This window comes from Accipiter gentilis, chromosome 2, assembly GCF_929443795.1.
Source record: "Accipiter gentilis chromosome 2, bAccGen1.1, whole genome shotgun sequence".
In the NCBI taxonomy this organism is placed as follows: Eukaryota; Metazoa; Chordata; class Aves; order Accipitriformes; family Accipitridae; genus Astur; species Astur gentilis.
In genome coordinates, this window is record NC_064881.1 from 18,748,194 (window position 1) to 18,763,909 (window position 15,716).

At 38.0% G+C, this 15,716-nt stretch overlaps 1 protein-coding gene across 3 annotated transcripts; it reads left to right on the plus strand.

Annotated features, from left to right (window-relative positions):
• Positions 1–313: 313 nt before the first annotated feature.
• Positions 314–15,427, plus strand: XKR9 (XK related 9). Of its 3 annotated transcripts, none has more exons than XM_049828734.1 (4): positions 314–427; positions 3,225–3,788; positions 13,449–13,672; positions 14,762–15,427. In XM_049828734.1, exons 2-4 carry the CDS (start codon positions 3,514–3,516, stop codon positions 15,403–15,405), a joined length of 1,143 nt encoding a protein of 380 aa, XP_049684691.1. In that variant the 5' UTR covers positions 314–427; positions 3,225–3,513; the 3' UTR covers positions 15,406–15,427. The 3 variants fall into 3 exon arrangements, with proteins under 3 accessions (XP_049684691.1, XP_049684710.1, XP_049684700.1); XM_049828753.1 differs by lacking the exon at positions 314–427 and adding an exon at positions 10,512–10,627 and having other exon boundaries at positions 3,676–3,788; XM_049828743.1 differs by lacking the exons at positions 314–427; positions 3,225–3,788 and adding an exon at positions 10,436–10,627.
• The last annotated feature ends 289 nt before the right edge of the window (positions 15,428–15,716 follow it).

Here is a 15,716-nt window from a genome sequence, read left to right on the forward strand (position 1 = left end):
GCTTAAGAGGTCTAACAAACTAAAGTCTAAGTTTGAACATGCATACACAGATATATAAATGTACAGAGGGAAAGTGGTACTTTTTTTTTCTTTACGTTTATGGGGTAAAGTGTGAAATTAATTTATTGAAAGGAATTTTATAATATATTAAACTTAGTATTAAATATAGACAGGGACTTCTAAACTGAATTTTTAGAACAGAATTTTTATATTATATTCATAAGAATGGCAGTTCTTGACTGGTAGCAAATCATTAACTGTGTCACATGGTTTCCGTATGATTTTAGTTTCAGTTTGTGTTGTATCTGTAAGACCTTTAACTCTTCTTGGATTGCAAGTCTTGTAAAAGTATGGATGGGAAATCTGCAAATATGCAAATCTACAATTTTTTTAAAGTGAAAAATCTCTGTCCATGGCCAGTATTAAGGTAAGCCTGCATTTTGTAGTAGCATTTTAAATGTATTGTGAGAACTGAAGGCCTTGCTAACTGCTTTTTATTGTTTCTGCTTTATCACAAAATGATTCTGTAAAAGTATGTTAATTTTTAGAGCAGGCTTATATTTATGTTGGCTGACAGACACTTTACTCTTCTTGCTCCTGTCACATTAGATCTCATATGTTTAATAAGACCAGGGACAATATAATTCTGAGTGATACAAGACACTCCTGTGGCACATAATTGTACCCCACCTAGTACATGAGACCGTGGTGCTATTTGGAGTGCTATCATGCATAAAATATAGGGGATATTAAGGGCTGAGATCTTCAATGGAGTTTCCGTGTGCATTTGAGAGCAGGCATTAGTGCTTGGGCTTGGAATTAAGACATCAGACATTTGGGAATACAGATTGGTGAGTCTCTGATAGATTATTTTTTTTTTAGGTTACCATGAGCAAAATGTAAACCCTGTGTTTTACCAGCCATTCAAAGGCTCTTACAAGACTAGATTCCTTATTCAAGATAATTATGAGACTGTGAGCAAGCTGACATGCTTGATAAAGTGTGGCTCTTCATTTATCTCAGCTTACCTGATGGCTTCATATACCACCAAGACGTCCAGACAGGTCTGCAGACTGCTGGCATGGCAGCAGTTTGGACAGTATGCGTGTCTGAAGTAGAAATCACCTGGCTCACAACTACTCTTCATGCTGGTTTTTCAGAGGAGTCTGGACATAGCCTGTAAATCTTCCTTTTTATTAGGAATAATATGATAATGAGATAATTCCTCTTTGTGAAGTGCTCAGATACAAAAGGATAGGGAGGTTGTAAAGAGGGAGGAATCCAGTTACCCTGTTTATTCATTTCAGGTACAAAATTAGAGGCTACTCCTTGACACTCAATGTCTAGTGCAGTATTCATTAAATGTGAACCTTGGTATACTAGCTACTTCAGCCATAAATGGCCTATCCAAACTGTTTGGATCCAGTTATTGACTTACCTTTCACTTTTGTGTTTCTTGCAACAGTCAAATAGTGAACTTGTTCTGGTTTTTGTTTTGTTTTTTTCCCCCCCCTCATCTGTTCTAAAAACCACACATAATGTTCTTGTCACAAAAAAGAATACAGCTTGATGAAGGTGGTACATATCAAGTTGCAGAATGACATGATATTCTTACATAGAGTAAATACAGTTTCCTTTGGAATTTTTTTGAATGAATCCTAGTAATAAACTCTTAAGTTTGTTCATACACAAGTTTTCATATATGAAACGTGTAAACACAAAGCTCAGTTTATGCTGGACTTTGTACCAAAGTCCATTTCCCTGAATATGACTATGAATTGGATATAAATTGCATTGATTGGAAAGAGATTAGTGGTATTTTATTGGAGAGGAGAGGAAAGAACATGAAAGGATTCCAGCTATGCCAGCTGTAAAATCCCCTGATCTTTCTGACCTCTTCTGGGCCAGGTCATGAAACCTAAGTAGGAGATAGAACAAGAGGCTAGAAATAGCTAAGGCCTAGATCCAAAAAAATAATGTTTAGACACCCAGAACCTTTGTAGGCTCTTATGTTCTCACTTGTCTTCATTAGGAAATTAAGAGCTTAAGTTGTCTTTTTTTTGATTAGTACCTGGGTCACAGCATAGACTAGCCCAGTCAACACCAGCAAAGAATAGTCATTACCTTTCAAAAGCTTTGCTCATGGGATATTAACCAATTGTCTCATTTCGTTCCCCTGTGTCAGTGTGCCAAAATTCACAAAAATCCAAAGGAGACCTGCCTCCGCATGCCCTTCCCCTGCCCCGAGTTCCCTGGCGCAGCTGTTCCCCGTGTATTGTCTGTTGCTGTTTGGCAGTGGCACCAGTCCAAACCTGGTTTTTGGCATGTCCTGCATCCCATCCTCTGGGATTGCCGCCAGCAGCTTTTTCCCAAGATATGCAAATGAAATAAGGGACTTTGTAATTTTAATATTTATGGCTCTGCAGAGGTGGAAATGAATGAGAAAAGAATGTACTACCTTACAGCTCTTCTGTTTCACCTGACAAATACCATAGATCTACAGAGGAAAGATGTGTAAGGACTACTCAAAGAGGTCACAAGAATCCTTGCAATGTAAATGTAGTTCAGGCTGTGAATTAATTCTGTTTGTAGTAGACAATGTGGTTAGGTCATCTACGTGTAGCTACTATTCATACAGCTTACGAGACATTTCCCAAAGAGGTGTAGACTGGTTCAGGTCTGGCTGCTTACGAGTGTCTTTAACAGGAGAGCTGCAATCCTACTCAGCCCTTTCTTGCTGCATATGGAAAAACAAGCAGAAATGATAAAACCACTAGACATATGCACACAAATGCAGTAACACAGTTGGAAATGACATAATGATATGTACTCTGATACAGCGGTGTGCTTCAAGGCAGGAGTTTTCTCAGTGTTTTGTGTTGTGCATAGTAAGGGTGAAGAGCTCAGAAGTTAAGAAAGTTCTGGGAAGGAATCAATCTTTTTTTTCCCATAAACTGGTATTAAAAACTAGTAGGGGTAAGCTTGTTTCTTGCAACTAGTAAGAATTATCTCAACAGGTGCTTGGTAAGTGGAGAGTCATTGTTGGGAGAGAGGGTGACCTCAGCAGGTTCAGAGGTTCAGCTTCTCTTGGGCTGATTGTTCACAGATATCTCAGTACATTCTACATTTTGTACTTGCTTGTTTAAATGGTCATGTGAATTGCTGTATATACATTAAAAGAAAATATTGTTACTGGTGTTCTTCCTTTTTTCTCTTCTTTTTAGGAACCATTAATGAAGAATGACTCCATCAATTAAAAAGACAATTTACATTTATCTTTTCCAGAATAGACATGTATCAGTGTAGTTAATTTAATATTTCAATCAAGAATCCAGAAAAATGCAAGTCTCTTTGCCATAATAAAAATGCATAACCCAACTTTCCTTTGTATAAAGCACTATGAGCAGGTGGTATCATCAGGAAAAAGACTCCATTGTAGGAAAGCATTTAGATTAATTCTGACTTTCCTTTACATGAAGTGAGGAGAGAATGACAACAGTGACAGTCTAATGCATGATGAAATTTACTAAGCAGAATTTTATTTTTTTAGTTGGTGGAATTATAATTTATGTAGTTGATATTGGAGTGGACTTCTGGGTAGCTAGTAAATATTTCTGTCAAGGACAATATTTTTGGGGTATATTGCTACTGTGTTTTAGAGGTCTTTCATCATTAATAACTCAGGTATTCAGTTATGAGTGGTTTAAAAATGACTGGGAAGGTACCGATACTGGGAAGCCGAAATGGATTTTTCTAGTTCATCTCTTTCAGTGTGGAATTTTTATAAGGTAAGCATATTTTAACAATTATTTTAAAAAGAGAAATAATGTTGCTTTAAGACAATTCGTTAAGAAATGCTTAATATGGCTTCAGATACAAAACCAATTCTGGCCTTAGCAATTGCTCCATGTAAGCAAACAGATTTTTGTCTGCTTATTCCAGGGGTAAATTATGTCAGGTTGTGATGGAAATGTAGATCTTCTTTCATTTTACCTGTAAGTAATAATTTTTATCATTCACAGCCTATTTGATTAATCAGCCTTTTTATAGTGCATATTTAATAAAAATGCTTGCTTTACAGAGTAATACTGTTGTAACTGATAAATATAAGTTTTTAAAATGATGTTAAGAAGGGAATTCACACTAAGCAGGTGAGACAGCTAAAGTAAGAGGTAATTTTTGAACCTCAGAGTCTAACCATATGTAGAAAACCCACCAAGATTCAGAAGAGACATGAATAGTTGAATAGTTAGTAAGTATACTTGCAGCAGTACTTCCTGCAGGGACTGAGTTAATGGTGACAGGAACCTTTGCTTGCTGAAAGACACATGTCCAGGAATAGTTTAAGATACCATATGCTTAACATTCTGTGGTGGCTTTGCGATAAAATTATCATTATTATAGACATCATTTATGCCAAGATTTTACCTCCATTTTAAAACTGAGGTGAAAGGTATTTCTGAAAAGTCCTGAACTTTAATTATTTTGGGTATGCAACATATGAGAAACATGAGTGAATATAGACTTATCAGAGACACTTAATAAAATACTTATTTAAAATCCTCCTTTAACTTCCCATACTAATTTATGGACAGCAATGAAAAATATACTTATGCCAATGTAAAAATTCCCCTCACATGCATGTTTTATTCACTTGATATTATCATGGATTAAGGAAAATGATAGAGCTTTCACATGTCATGATTAAATTTGCCTCTCAATATTCTTTTTCCTTTTGTCCGTCAGCTTTACTTTCCTTCTCCTCCTTCTCATACAATCCTGAGGGTTAAGAATTCACAAAGGATTATTTACTGACAGGTTCAACTTTTCTGGTGTCAGGTATTAGAAAAACTTTGAAACTACATTTTGAAGGAAAAGAAAATCCTTCTTCAATTTTTCTGGACAGTTTCTTATTCAGTAACCAGATGCATGGACATGAGTTGTTTCACGTGAGATATACCAAGACCTGGCCATAGGGATTCTGCCAGGTTCTGCCTTTTAGAGGGGATGTCTCAGGGCCCAGTGTGGCACTCTCCTTTCTATCTGTCTCCAAGGCTTTTAATCTGCAGGTGTGTCTGGGAGTGCCATTCTTGTGCTCGTGACTTACAAACCTGCCCCTCTGAGTTTGTTTCTTCCAAAGGAAATTAAAGCCATGGCCTCTCTTTCTGATAACTAATGATAAATGTTAAGCCAGTAACCATGGTGTAGAATGGCAGAAGCTGCTCTTTCGATGTCTGGCAGAAAACCACCCTTCTTCCCCTTTCTATTCCATGACCTCATTCTCTGTAATTTGTTCAGGACTGTAATTCTGGTTTCACCTTTGGCTTGGTTTTACCCTCCCAGGTTGCCCCTAAATTTTCCTGCTGATTACTGCCTATCTCTAAGACCTCACCTTTCAACACAGACTTTCAGAATTCAGATCTGAGCTCCAATTGTCTACAACTCTAGATACTGTAATCTTGACTCAGTGCTTGTATCTATTAAAAATGCTGCTTTTACAGGCAAATCTTCATGGATTACCTTAACTCTAAAGTAATCCATTAAACTCTTGGATTTACCTGAACTCATACCCTTTTCAGTGAATACATCTTACCATGAGTTTCTATAATTTTCGAAGCTTCCTTCCTAGAATTAGCCCCATCTTCTCTGACTGGCTTATTATCTAGTAAACATAGTTTTGCCCTTTGCACTGACAGTGTTGTCAACTTGGTCACCTGTTCTCTATTGCACAAATGATACTTTCTTCTATGCTGCCACTTATGCTTGGAAAAAGTTTCCAAGTTGGTATGTATAAATTACAAAGTTCTTTCAGCCACTCCTCAAAATTCAGCAGTGTGATAATGCATACTGTAAAGTATAAACTGATAACAGCAAACTGACATCTGTGCTTGTACCTTTGTGATTAACTATTATATACTTCCTATTATATGTGTTTTCTTAGGTGTATCCATGTACAACTCCCTCCTGTCCTCCTTCTTAGTCATCTGATTTATCCAGTTAATTTAGACAATGAGTCTCTCAGGCTTATTTCTATAGTCGATGGACAAAAATAGATTTTGTCAGGAGTCGGGTCATACTTGTTAAGGTGAGCTTCTCCAGAAGGTCATTTGGGGCAGGAACCTATATTCTCCAGTCACTAAAGAGGAAAATAGGGGCCTAGCCAGTAAATATGACTTGAAATATGCCTGAAATTATAAGATATGAATACACCTTACCGAACTTTCTTTCTTCATTTCTTCCTTTCCTGCTTCCCTTCTTCCCTCTCTCATATGTCTTTTACACCTCTTGCTCCATCTTAGAAACAGCGAACTTCATTATGTTATGTTTGTACAGTGCACAGCACAATGGGAATCAGTCTGGTCATGTTATCACACCACCAATGCTAAGTAATAAATACGGAACTAGTATGTGTGTATGCACATAGATATACACTTATGTACATATATATAAAAAATAGAGAAAAAATGAAATTAAAATTATTTCATATCTAATAAGGCTTTATTTTATTGGAAAGAATTTAGACCTGTAATTATATTTCATATGAAATGTTATTCTCTGCAAGGAGGAAAATTAAGTTGGTAAAGTATGTATTAGCTATGCTGACTAAAACAATTTTCAGCCTGACCCATTTAAATGAGTCACACAGATGTTGGTAGAATTGAGAACAGACTGCCGCACAACAGTCAACATTAAGACAATAACACAGTCAGTGACTGTGGAAAAACGGGACATTTCCCTGGGGCACCATATGAATTCCGGAGTCCACTGACATGTAGCAGTTTGCAGTATCAGTCAAGGACACCTGAGAAAGACTAGATTTTAGCAATTAATAACCTTCACTGTCAGAATAGAAGGCCATACAGGCAGCAGCCATTGTGATACTGGCAGCTGCTGTTGTGTCTCTTGATGCTTAAAGGTAGGCTCAAGATGCACTGCATCTTTGAACAGAAGCAGATGAAAAGGATTTTTTTGCAAAGATGAATTATAAATCCATGAGACATCAGAGTAAATGTGAGTGCTTTGCTAAACCTGGGATTATTTCATTACACATTTTTAAAAGGTGATGAGAAAAATTCCGTCAAGATAGGTGATGTTCAGTTTATACTGGTAAGAATTTAGCACCTGTTAAGTCACACCCAAACCAAGAATGGGTCAAAGGTGAGGACTGAAGCTGGTAACATGCCTCCAGCAATTTATGTGTATAACATGCAGTTCCACAGGACAAAATAAATAGAAGGTATTTAAGATACAAAGGTACAGAGAGTCAATTAAAAGTGGAAAGTTTGTAATGCCACTTTAAGTGAGTTAGACGTTATATAATAATATGTGCTTGATCACCTTTTCTTAATATAAATTTACTGTCCTAAGTATTGACTTCGTTGTATCAGTTTCATGGATTTAATCCAAGCCTTTTGATACTTAGAAGATTAAGCTTAACATGCAGCAGAGAATAATTTTCCTTTGATTAAGGATTTATACGATGCTGCAAACTGTGACTGCATGACTAGAATTTAGAAGGGACAGTCACTGCTGCCAGGTCTCTCTCAGACCCTCCCTGCATGAATTTCTAAATGGCACCCACATCTTTATCAGTGTAGTTTGATGAGATGGGATGTGAAGTGTAGTACTGGGATTGTGGTGGAAAGTCCTCAGTGGAAATCGGAGGGGAAGCAGGTAACATGGAAGCAGGGGCAAGGCAGTTTGCCTGTGACATGTGAAGGCTGTGAAGCAACAAAAACAAGTAGCTGTCACCTCTGTGAATTTCCAGTCACGCTTGGAGAGCCAAAGCCTTCCTAATTTTACAGGACACCAGTAGCAAACTTTATCCCTTCTGCAAGGATGGTGAAAACATAGGAGCGTCTCAAGAACAGAGGGGCAGTGGGGCTGTGTTTCAATGAGTGTTTGTAACATGTAGAAGTCCTATCATCTGCATTCTCTGCAAAGCAACACTACAAAGGCAAAAACCTTTTGTTTTCCTATCAAAGTGAATATGATATTTAGGAACACTGATAACTCTTTACTGCTCACATATGACAATTCCAGTTGTAAAGAAATTATGGTTTTTTACACTGTTGGCTTCCAAGTAGCTTATATACCTTGGATTAATGAAAAAAAGATCCTCTTTAATGAGCTTAGAGGGAGAAGAAGTAAATGGCAACCCTGCATTTGTCTGTATCAATGACACACTGCCCATACCCATGTCACCTTCAGTTTAAGATGTACGTCTACTTAAAATACTTAACCAATCCAATACTCTTAATTAATGCATTTTTAGTCTACTTGAAGTAGATTTTTAAGAGCCTTTTTTTCAGTGTATGAAGATTAAAACATGGAGCTGCTACGGCAATAGATTTTCATATAGGAATATAATTATGATTGATAGGTTCATACAAGGCACAGTGTTTAGGTGAGCCGTGGGCATGATAAAGGAGAAAATTTGAGTCTGATCTATCCCTTAGAACAGACTGAACTTTGCCCTTGGCTGTGAACGCAGTTAGGCCTAAAAGTTGGCTATGGGCCCTTCCTAAAATGTCCAAATATTGCATGCCAAATGGGCAGATGGGAACAGGAGTGTAAGCTCAAAATACTCTTAAAGCATAAAAGATTTGTCACAGTGAACTACAGTAAATGACATAGGTGTGTGGAGCTCGGGGAATATCATCTCACTTTATACATAGTCAAAGAGCAATGGAAGTATTTGGACTTTTCTAGAAAAAAAGCAATGTATTTTATACAGTATTCAAAGTCAGAAGTGGACTAACTGAAATTGCTACAACTAGTGAAAAATACTATAGCATGCCATCTTATAAAAATATAAACCTAGTATACCATACTCAGAAGGAATATGCTTCGGAAAACTGACAAGTGATTTCAGGTACCATCGAGCTGAAATATTCCTTTTACAACATGTCTGGTTCTTGCCTCATGTATCATCTGCCTTGTCAGCTGTGAGCTCTGCAGCTTGAAAGTTGCGCAGCTGGTTTCCACTTCTTGCTGCTTGGACAAACACAGGCTCTAGTGAATGAGTCCATGGACAACTAACAGATTGGTCTATCCAATTGTTTTTTCTTGAAAACACTGCAAACTCTCCAGATGTTTACATCTTGGATGCAAGAACCAAATATTTTGGAATACTAATTGTTTTATAAACTCAAAAAGCTACAGATGCCTTGCCAAACAGTTCAGTTCTTTGCTTATGAGTGATTATTCAGAGAACAGTAAGACAAATACACAAAAACATAAAAGTAGAGAACAGTTTCCTTTGGGAGAAAATAATGGATCTAGAGCCAGCTCACGGAATCAATGTATGGCCTGAATGGCAGGGCTGCAGTCTCTGCAAGGAGAAAAGCAAAGGATCTTCCTCTAAGGCTCTTCAGCAGGAACATAGCTGCTCCACACCTACTACTGATGCTTCCAGGTTGCAATTCTCACTTGTATGGTCTGCATTCTTTAACATGCCAGGGAGTAAAGCCATGATTCCTCTAGCATGCACTTAACCAGGGCCTGCAAATCCCATCTGTCTTGTAGCTATGGAAGAGCCCCTGACGCTGTCTACCCTGCAGTCAAAGGATTTGGTCTTTAGAGGTGGTGAAGGTGTTAAACTTTTAACACCTGGAGGAGTCAGGAATTCTTCCTAGCTCCCTTTGTAAGCAGAGGGGGACTGTGCTCCAATGTTATATTGGGATGAGATGATCCTGTGAGACCTGGGTGTCTAATGATCTGCTGCCCCCCATTTTCTACATAAAGGAAATGCAACTGCATGGGTTTCACAGGGTCCGTAGTGCGTATGATCCTGTGGACGATCAGGGAATTGGGAACCTGCGGCACTTTAGCATGAATCTTGAAATGATCTCAGATGCAGACTTAGGGAATGGAAGTAGGAGGCAAGCTAAGGCATAGGACCTTGCCTTTCTCAGCCTGCACGTTAGCAGGCTTGTACAACTGTGTAAGATCACCAAGTGACGGTCTGTGGTGTTCTGCTTGATTTCTCAGGAAAATAGATCTGAATGAATGGTGTAATCTTCATAATCCAGATGACTAAATTTTTCTGTTGAGGGGGAAGGCCTTTAGCAATGTTTATAATGCTAGAAAAATTGGCTGAATAACAGTGAGTTTTCTTGCTTTTGCTGTCCTTGCCTGCCAGTTATAGTAAAAATGGGTTCACTGGAGAAGATATTGGAAGCTCAAGACATCTGGGAACTGAACAGGCACAAACAGGCTTGAAAGTGATGTCTGAAGGCTGTTATGCTCAAAATCCTGTTTATGAGCAAACACACAGGATTTATATACCTACAAAGCCAAGAACTTAGTACAAGTGAAATTGTAACAGTTGATTCCAAGAATCATTATTAGTCTAGATTTATGTATTACAGGAAAAGAAAGAATACTTCTATGCATAAAAAGTTTCAGGAATAATAATACCATTACAATTGTTAGACATGTTATTTCTTACTTGCTATCCCTTTTCCTTGTGTTCTGCTCACCTCTCCTCTGCTCCTCTGGGTCTTAAGGTCAACAGTTCCATTCTGGTGCATGGGGGGGTTATGGCTGTTGCCAGTGTCTGTGCTGTGGAAGGTGGCAAAGCCGAGCTACAGGAGCGCACGGATCACACACACCTGAATGAGACGTAAGCAGCATGTGGCAATAATGGGATAAGACTGTGACCCTATGATAGCAGAGCAATGCATATAAATTATAGAGGTTGTTAGTATGTTTTGGAGGGCTTTAAGGACTTTGTTCGGCTGCTTAAAAGTAGTCCATCATGATAAAGCAGAACTCATACCTTGCTTAATGCTTTTGCTTTGTTGGTCTATTCTGTGATTGGAGGAATAAGAAGATTTGGAAAGCCCCAGAGCCAGTTTCAGGCAGGAAAAGGAGACATAGTAACAACTAGCCTGAAAAACAGGAAAGAGAAAGAACCTGCCTAGAGGTGAGAAAAAGGACCCCATGAGAGAGAAGACAACCCCAGACCTGAATATTACTATTGGATCAGACTATGGTATGAGGGGCAGGAATTTCAATTGTAACGGTGTACTTGCCCAGGGATTGTAGTGTTTGGGGTCCCTCTCTGGAGGCACCTGTAAGTCTGTGCACCGCAGACAGAATAAATTACGCTTTTTATTTTGAAGGCCTTGATTAGAAAATCTGCTTCGGGGAACCTAGGGTCAAGCCTGAGAGAAGAAGGAGCGCCCGAGGGTGAGTGTGTGCGTGTGAGGAATCGCAGGGGCACCTGTCGGCTCACCGGAGTTGCCCGCTGTGAAGGGACTCTGCTCCAAGCAGTTCCAAGTCTCGGGTGGTGTGTGTGTGTACACGACTCCTTGATTGCTGTGTGAATGCTCGGGCAGCAGCTTCTCCCTTAACAGCTAGAGTCTTGCTAGGAGGAACATGACTGATGTTCACATCAATGATTGCTTCTTCACCCTTAGGATCCACTTTGGGTCTTTTTTGTATGTTTGCTAACACATTTTGCTTTTTCTTAATTTCTCTGCAGCCTCATGTTACATCCAAACTTAGTATCTGTGCTGCCTTTTACACATGTTAGATCCTATTTCTTTTTTCTCTGTTACCCTTAAAACTGGTTCCACCCAGCTCCAGGTCCTCATTTCTATAACTGACCATTGGCAATTTGGTTATAGCTGTGGAGTCTCCAGTGTCCAGCCATCACTTAACATCCTATGCATCCTCTTCCACACTGCCTTTGGTGTCTCCACATCTCAGGACCTCTGCTATCATACCAGGACTATATTTCCCTATTCTAGGTCATCATGCCTGTCAGAAGTACCTCATTCCATATAGAATATCTGCTTGTTACTGTTACCTATATAAAACTGTGGCTGTACCACATAAAAATAAACAAAAGTAAACCAAATTACCCACCTCATCACTTGGAAGAAATCACCAATTTTTCTGCAGAAAATCCAAGCTAAACCAAGCAAAGTCACAGGCAGGTCATGAAAAATGAGAGCAAGCATGACAAGCATCTGTCCTGAGGCCTTGCAAAGCTTATGCCATGTTACTAGCAATGACAGTGCTTATTACGATGCTGCACAGTAAGAAAGCTTAGTCTACAATCTGCATGGCCAGTGCTACTGATCGCTTGAAATCAAGCAAACGGTAGAAGGGAGCAAGCATTGCTTTGCTTCAAGATAGGATTTACATGCATACTTATGAGGATACTTCTCACTGCCTTCGTTTGTTAACTAGTTCCAAGAGACTGCTGCTGAACAGTTCAACTGGAAAGAGGTCTTTAACTGTGAAAACTCCTTCTTCTGGAATTGCCCCATTTCATCTATTACAGCATTACCTACCTTGCTTGGCTTCCAAAGAACTACTGCAATGAGCCAGATCATTCACCAGGGCTGTGTGTGTTTGTGTGAGTTCATTAGGGACAGTGGAAAAAACTGTAATTTCCAGCAGCTGGAGCTTTGGCCCTACATCAGTCAGGTTGTAGCTATCACCCTGATTTCCTAAACACAGCCATAAAGATTACCAGGTACAATAGCTGGTTCCTCCCTTCATTATCAAAATAGTTTGTTTGATAAAAACTTAAGCATTCTCTCCCCTCTGAGGTGCTATGTTCACATCCAGGCCTGAAGCAAAAGTCTTGAAAATGGGAATAAGAGCTAGGTTTTATTTATCTCTAAGCAAAGCATTAGAGATATCCTGAACAGAAAAGGTTCTTTACCACACAGAATGTACATCAGTCATGACTAACTAATTCCATGTAGCTTTGAATTCACTGTTCTTTAGAGAAAGCTTTCATTTAGGCTTAATTGAAAATAAACCAGAACTGTTCTGAAGTCATTCAGGTGCACTCATTTGTGAAGGCAAATGGCTTCTTCATGTAAAACCACTCAGATTATTAATAGAATCTATCAACCCAGGCATCCATGTGTCTTGAAAATAATTTTCTGAAATGAAAGTCTTCCTGAGTATTTAAAAAAAAAAATCACTACAGTGTTATTTTCAAGTCTGTTGTATGTTTGCAATTCATCAGATATCCTTGGGGCTTATGGATCTATATTATATGTACATAGATGTGGATATTCACAGCTGGATAATCACTAATACCCCTAAAAGCATACAAAGAAAGTGAATGAGTATCTCAGAGACTGAGGAGAGATGCTAAGGGAATTTTCAGAAATGTGGTACTTTAAAGAAATAAGAACCTAACAAAATCAAGCTTGTAATCTTTATTCGGGCAAGGCTCATTCTGTTCTAGTAGTTTTTATATTGCATTGGTATCGCTGGACTTAAATGATTATCTGATATCACTGATACCAGACAGATACTGGACAAAATTATACCTTAGTAGGAGGTGCTGGATTACATTCAAAGATAAAATGTGAATGGAGAATGAAATGGGAAAAATCATTGTTAGGGTATATCATTTTATTGAGTTGCACTTCCAAAAAACACTGTCTAATCAAGTCTTCTTTTTTTTATAGGTATTGGTTTGCTTTGAAGTATGGCTGCAAAGCTGCATTTAAACAAAAAAGCAGCAGAGATGCATCAGAAACAGACCCTCCCAACTTCATTCAAAAACAAGCTGTTGATGTAGTGACTGATATTAACATGCTCAGGGTATTCAAGACTTTTCTTGAGACCACACCACAGCTTTTTGTCCAGATTTACATCCTCATGGAACATGAGAAAAATAATTTCTGTCAATGTGAGTCTGTCTTTCTCCTTAATTTGCAAGTTGAGTATCTTAGCTAAAACGATAACTTATGTGATTGGATAACATTTTAAACATACCTTAGAAAACATACAGTCCACTGTATTATTACTCTGCATTTAGTTAGAATTTCTGTCTAATAGATAGTCTGTTCTGCTAAATCTATGAGAAGGAAGATTTCACTATAACAGATCATAATATCTAATAGAAACATAATGATACATCACTTGAAAATGAGGTATTGAGTACAATTAGTATATGATTTGCAGAGCAGTTTGTTTTCTGTGCTTTTGCTTACAGTTTCTTTTAAGACTGCTAACTGGGCATCTTGAAATCACTAATGTATTTAGAGCAGCCCTGTGAACTGTCACTACCATCACCCGCATTACAGATGAGGGACAGAGTCAGAAAAAAACTGAGGATGTGTCAGCATTGCAGAATGCAGTATGATGAAGAGATACTGGTTCAACTTTCAGAAGCAAGACAGCAGCTCTACCATTTCAAGCTCTAAAACTAGCAGGTTTATTGGCAAGACATTGACTTACTTAAGGCTGGATTTTATCTAAACAAGACCTGCACTGCTGTCTAGTGTTCCTTCATAATCCACGGAGTTAATAGGTACTCAGACAAAATGGTCAGATGAATCTCATCTTAAATATCACCATGTGAAGGGTCAAGTCTTAGTTATAGATTTTGACGTTATAGACACCCCAGAGTCAATATCAGTTGCTGAAGCTTAAGGTTTTATGGGCTATTTGCAATACTTGGGGAATTTCTAAGTCATCTGTGTATGAAGATGGCAAATATGACACACAACTTAGGCAAGACCATTAATGGCCAGAGGCCGGGCAGGATAACATAGGCATACCAAACAGTATTAGTTGCCTAGATTTAGGTAACTAAACTGAGCCTTAAAATTAAGGTGACTTGTTCAGGAGCACAGAGTAAATATAAAATTGGTATAAATAAAGTGTTAAGAAAGCACAAACTTGTCCAAAAGTTCATTCAGAAATTATAATGTAAAATAAGTATCTTCTTCAGTCTGACATTTTTCTTTGTGTTTTGTTTTTTTTTTTTTTTTAGATGCTGCCATTATTTTGTCTTTTTGTGGTATCTCCTTTTCAATGGTTGATTATCAGATATCATTACGAAAATCTCTGCCTGATAAAGATGAATTTCGTGTGCTTCCCAAGTTAGTGTATCTCCTCTATAAACTGCTTACCATCACTTCTTGGATACTCAGTATTTCACTGATCACTCTACTAAGTGTTAGAAGTTCTGTAATTCTGCTGATATTTCTTTGGATCTGTGGCTTCACCTGGACTTTGAAACAACATACGACATTTTGCAAATCTAGGAAGATGGAATATCTGTACAGAACTGTTGTTGGAATCATTCTAATTTTTACCTTTTTTAACATAAAGGGGAAAAAAACAAAAGTTTGCATTTCTATTTATTATGCTACTCACACTGTTGTAACTCTAGGTATTTTGTTTGTATACATGTTCTGGAAACCTTCCATTATCAAGGAAATACATTTTACAATTGTAAGCATCCTAACTATTCTTAGTCTGGTGTTAGGTATTATTTTTCTTGTTGTTTATTATAGGCATTTTCATCCCACTGCTTATTGCAGATCACAGGCATGTTCAGATGAAGTTGATGGAGAGGCAGGACAAAAAGATAGAGTGAAAATTGGTAGATTTCAAAACTTCATAATGCAATGAACAGTACAGATTTTTTTGTGTGGACTTCAAAGCAAATACTTGCTGGATAGTCTGTTCCTCTGTCATTGTTTCTCGTGTATCATCACTGAGTAGTACATAATGGACCAGAGTTACTGGCTCTGAATAACTATTGTTTTCTGTGATGCTGTACAAAGCCTTTATAACCTAAATATTTCTCTATGTGCTGGTAAAAGTTACTTTTGAAGAAGAAGAAATTTAATCGATCCATCCAACACAATCCACTGTCAGCTTTTAGCAATGTAAATAAAACATAGGAAAAGCTAAAAGTTAATCAAATGAAAGCTAGTATT

What these genes read in the sequence shown, in the direction of transcription:
- XKR9 (XM_049828734.1), top strand. Translation starts at nt 3,514, where the DNA reads ATGATGAAATTTACTAAGCAGAATTTTATTTTTTTAGTTGGTGGAATT. An exon ending in CAGTGTGGAATTTTTATAAG is followed by an intron (nt 3,789 to 13,448) that starts GTAAGCATATTT and finishes TTTTTTTTATAG; the next exon opens with GTATTGGTTTGCTTTGAAGT. An exon ending in GAAAAATAATTTCTGTCAAT is followed by an intron (nt 13,673 to 14,761) that starts GTGAGTCTGTCT and finishes TTTTTTTTTTAG; the next exon opens with ATGCTGCCATTATTTTGTCT.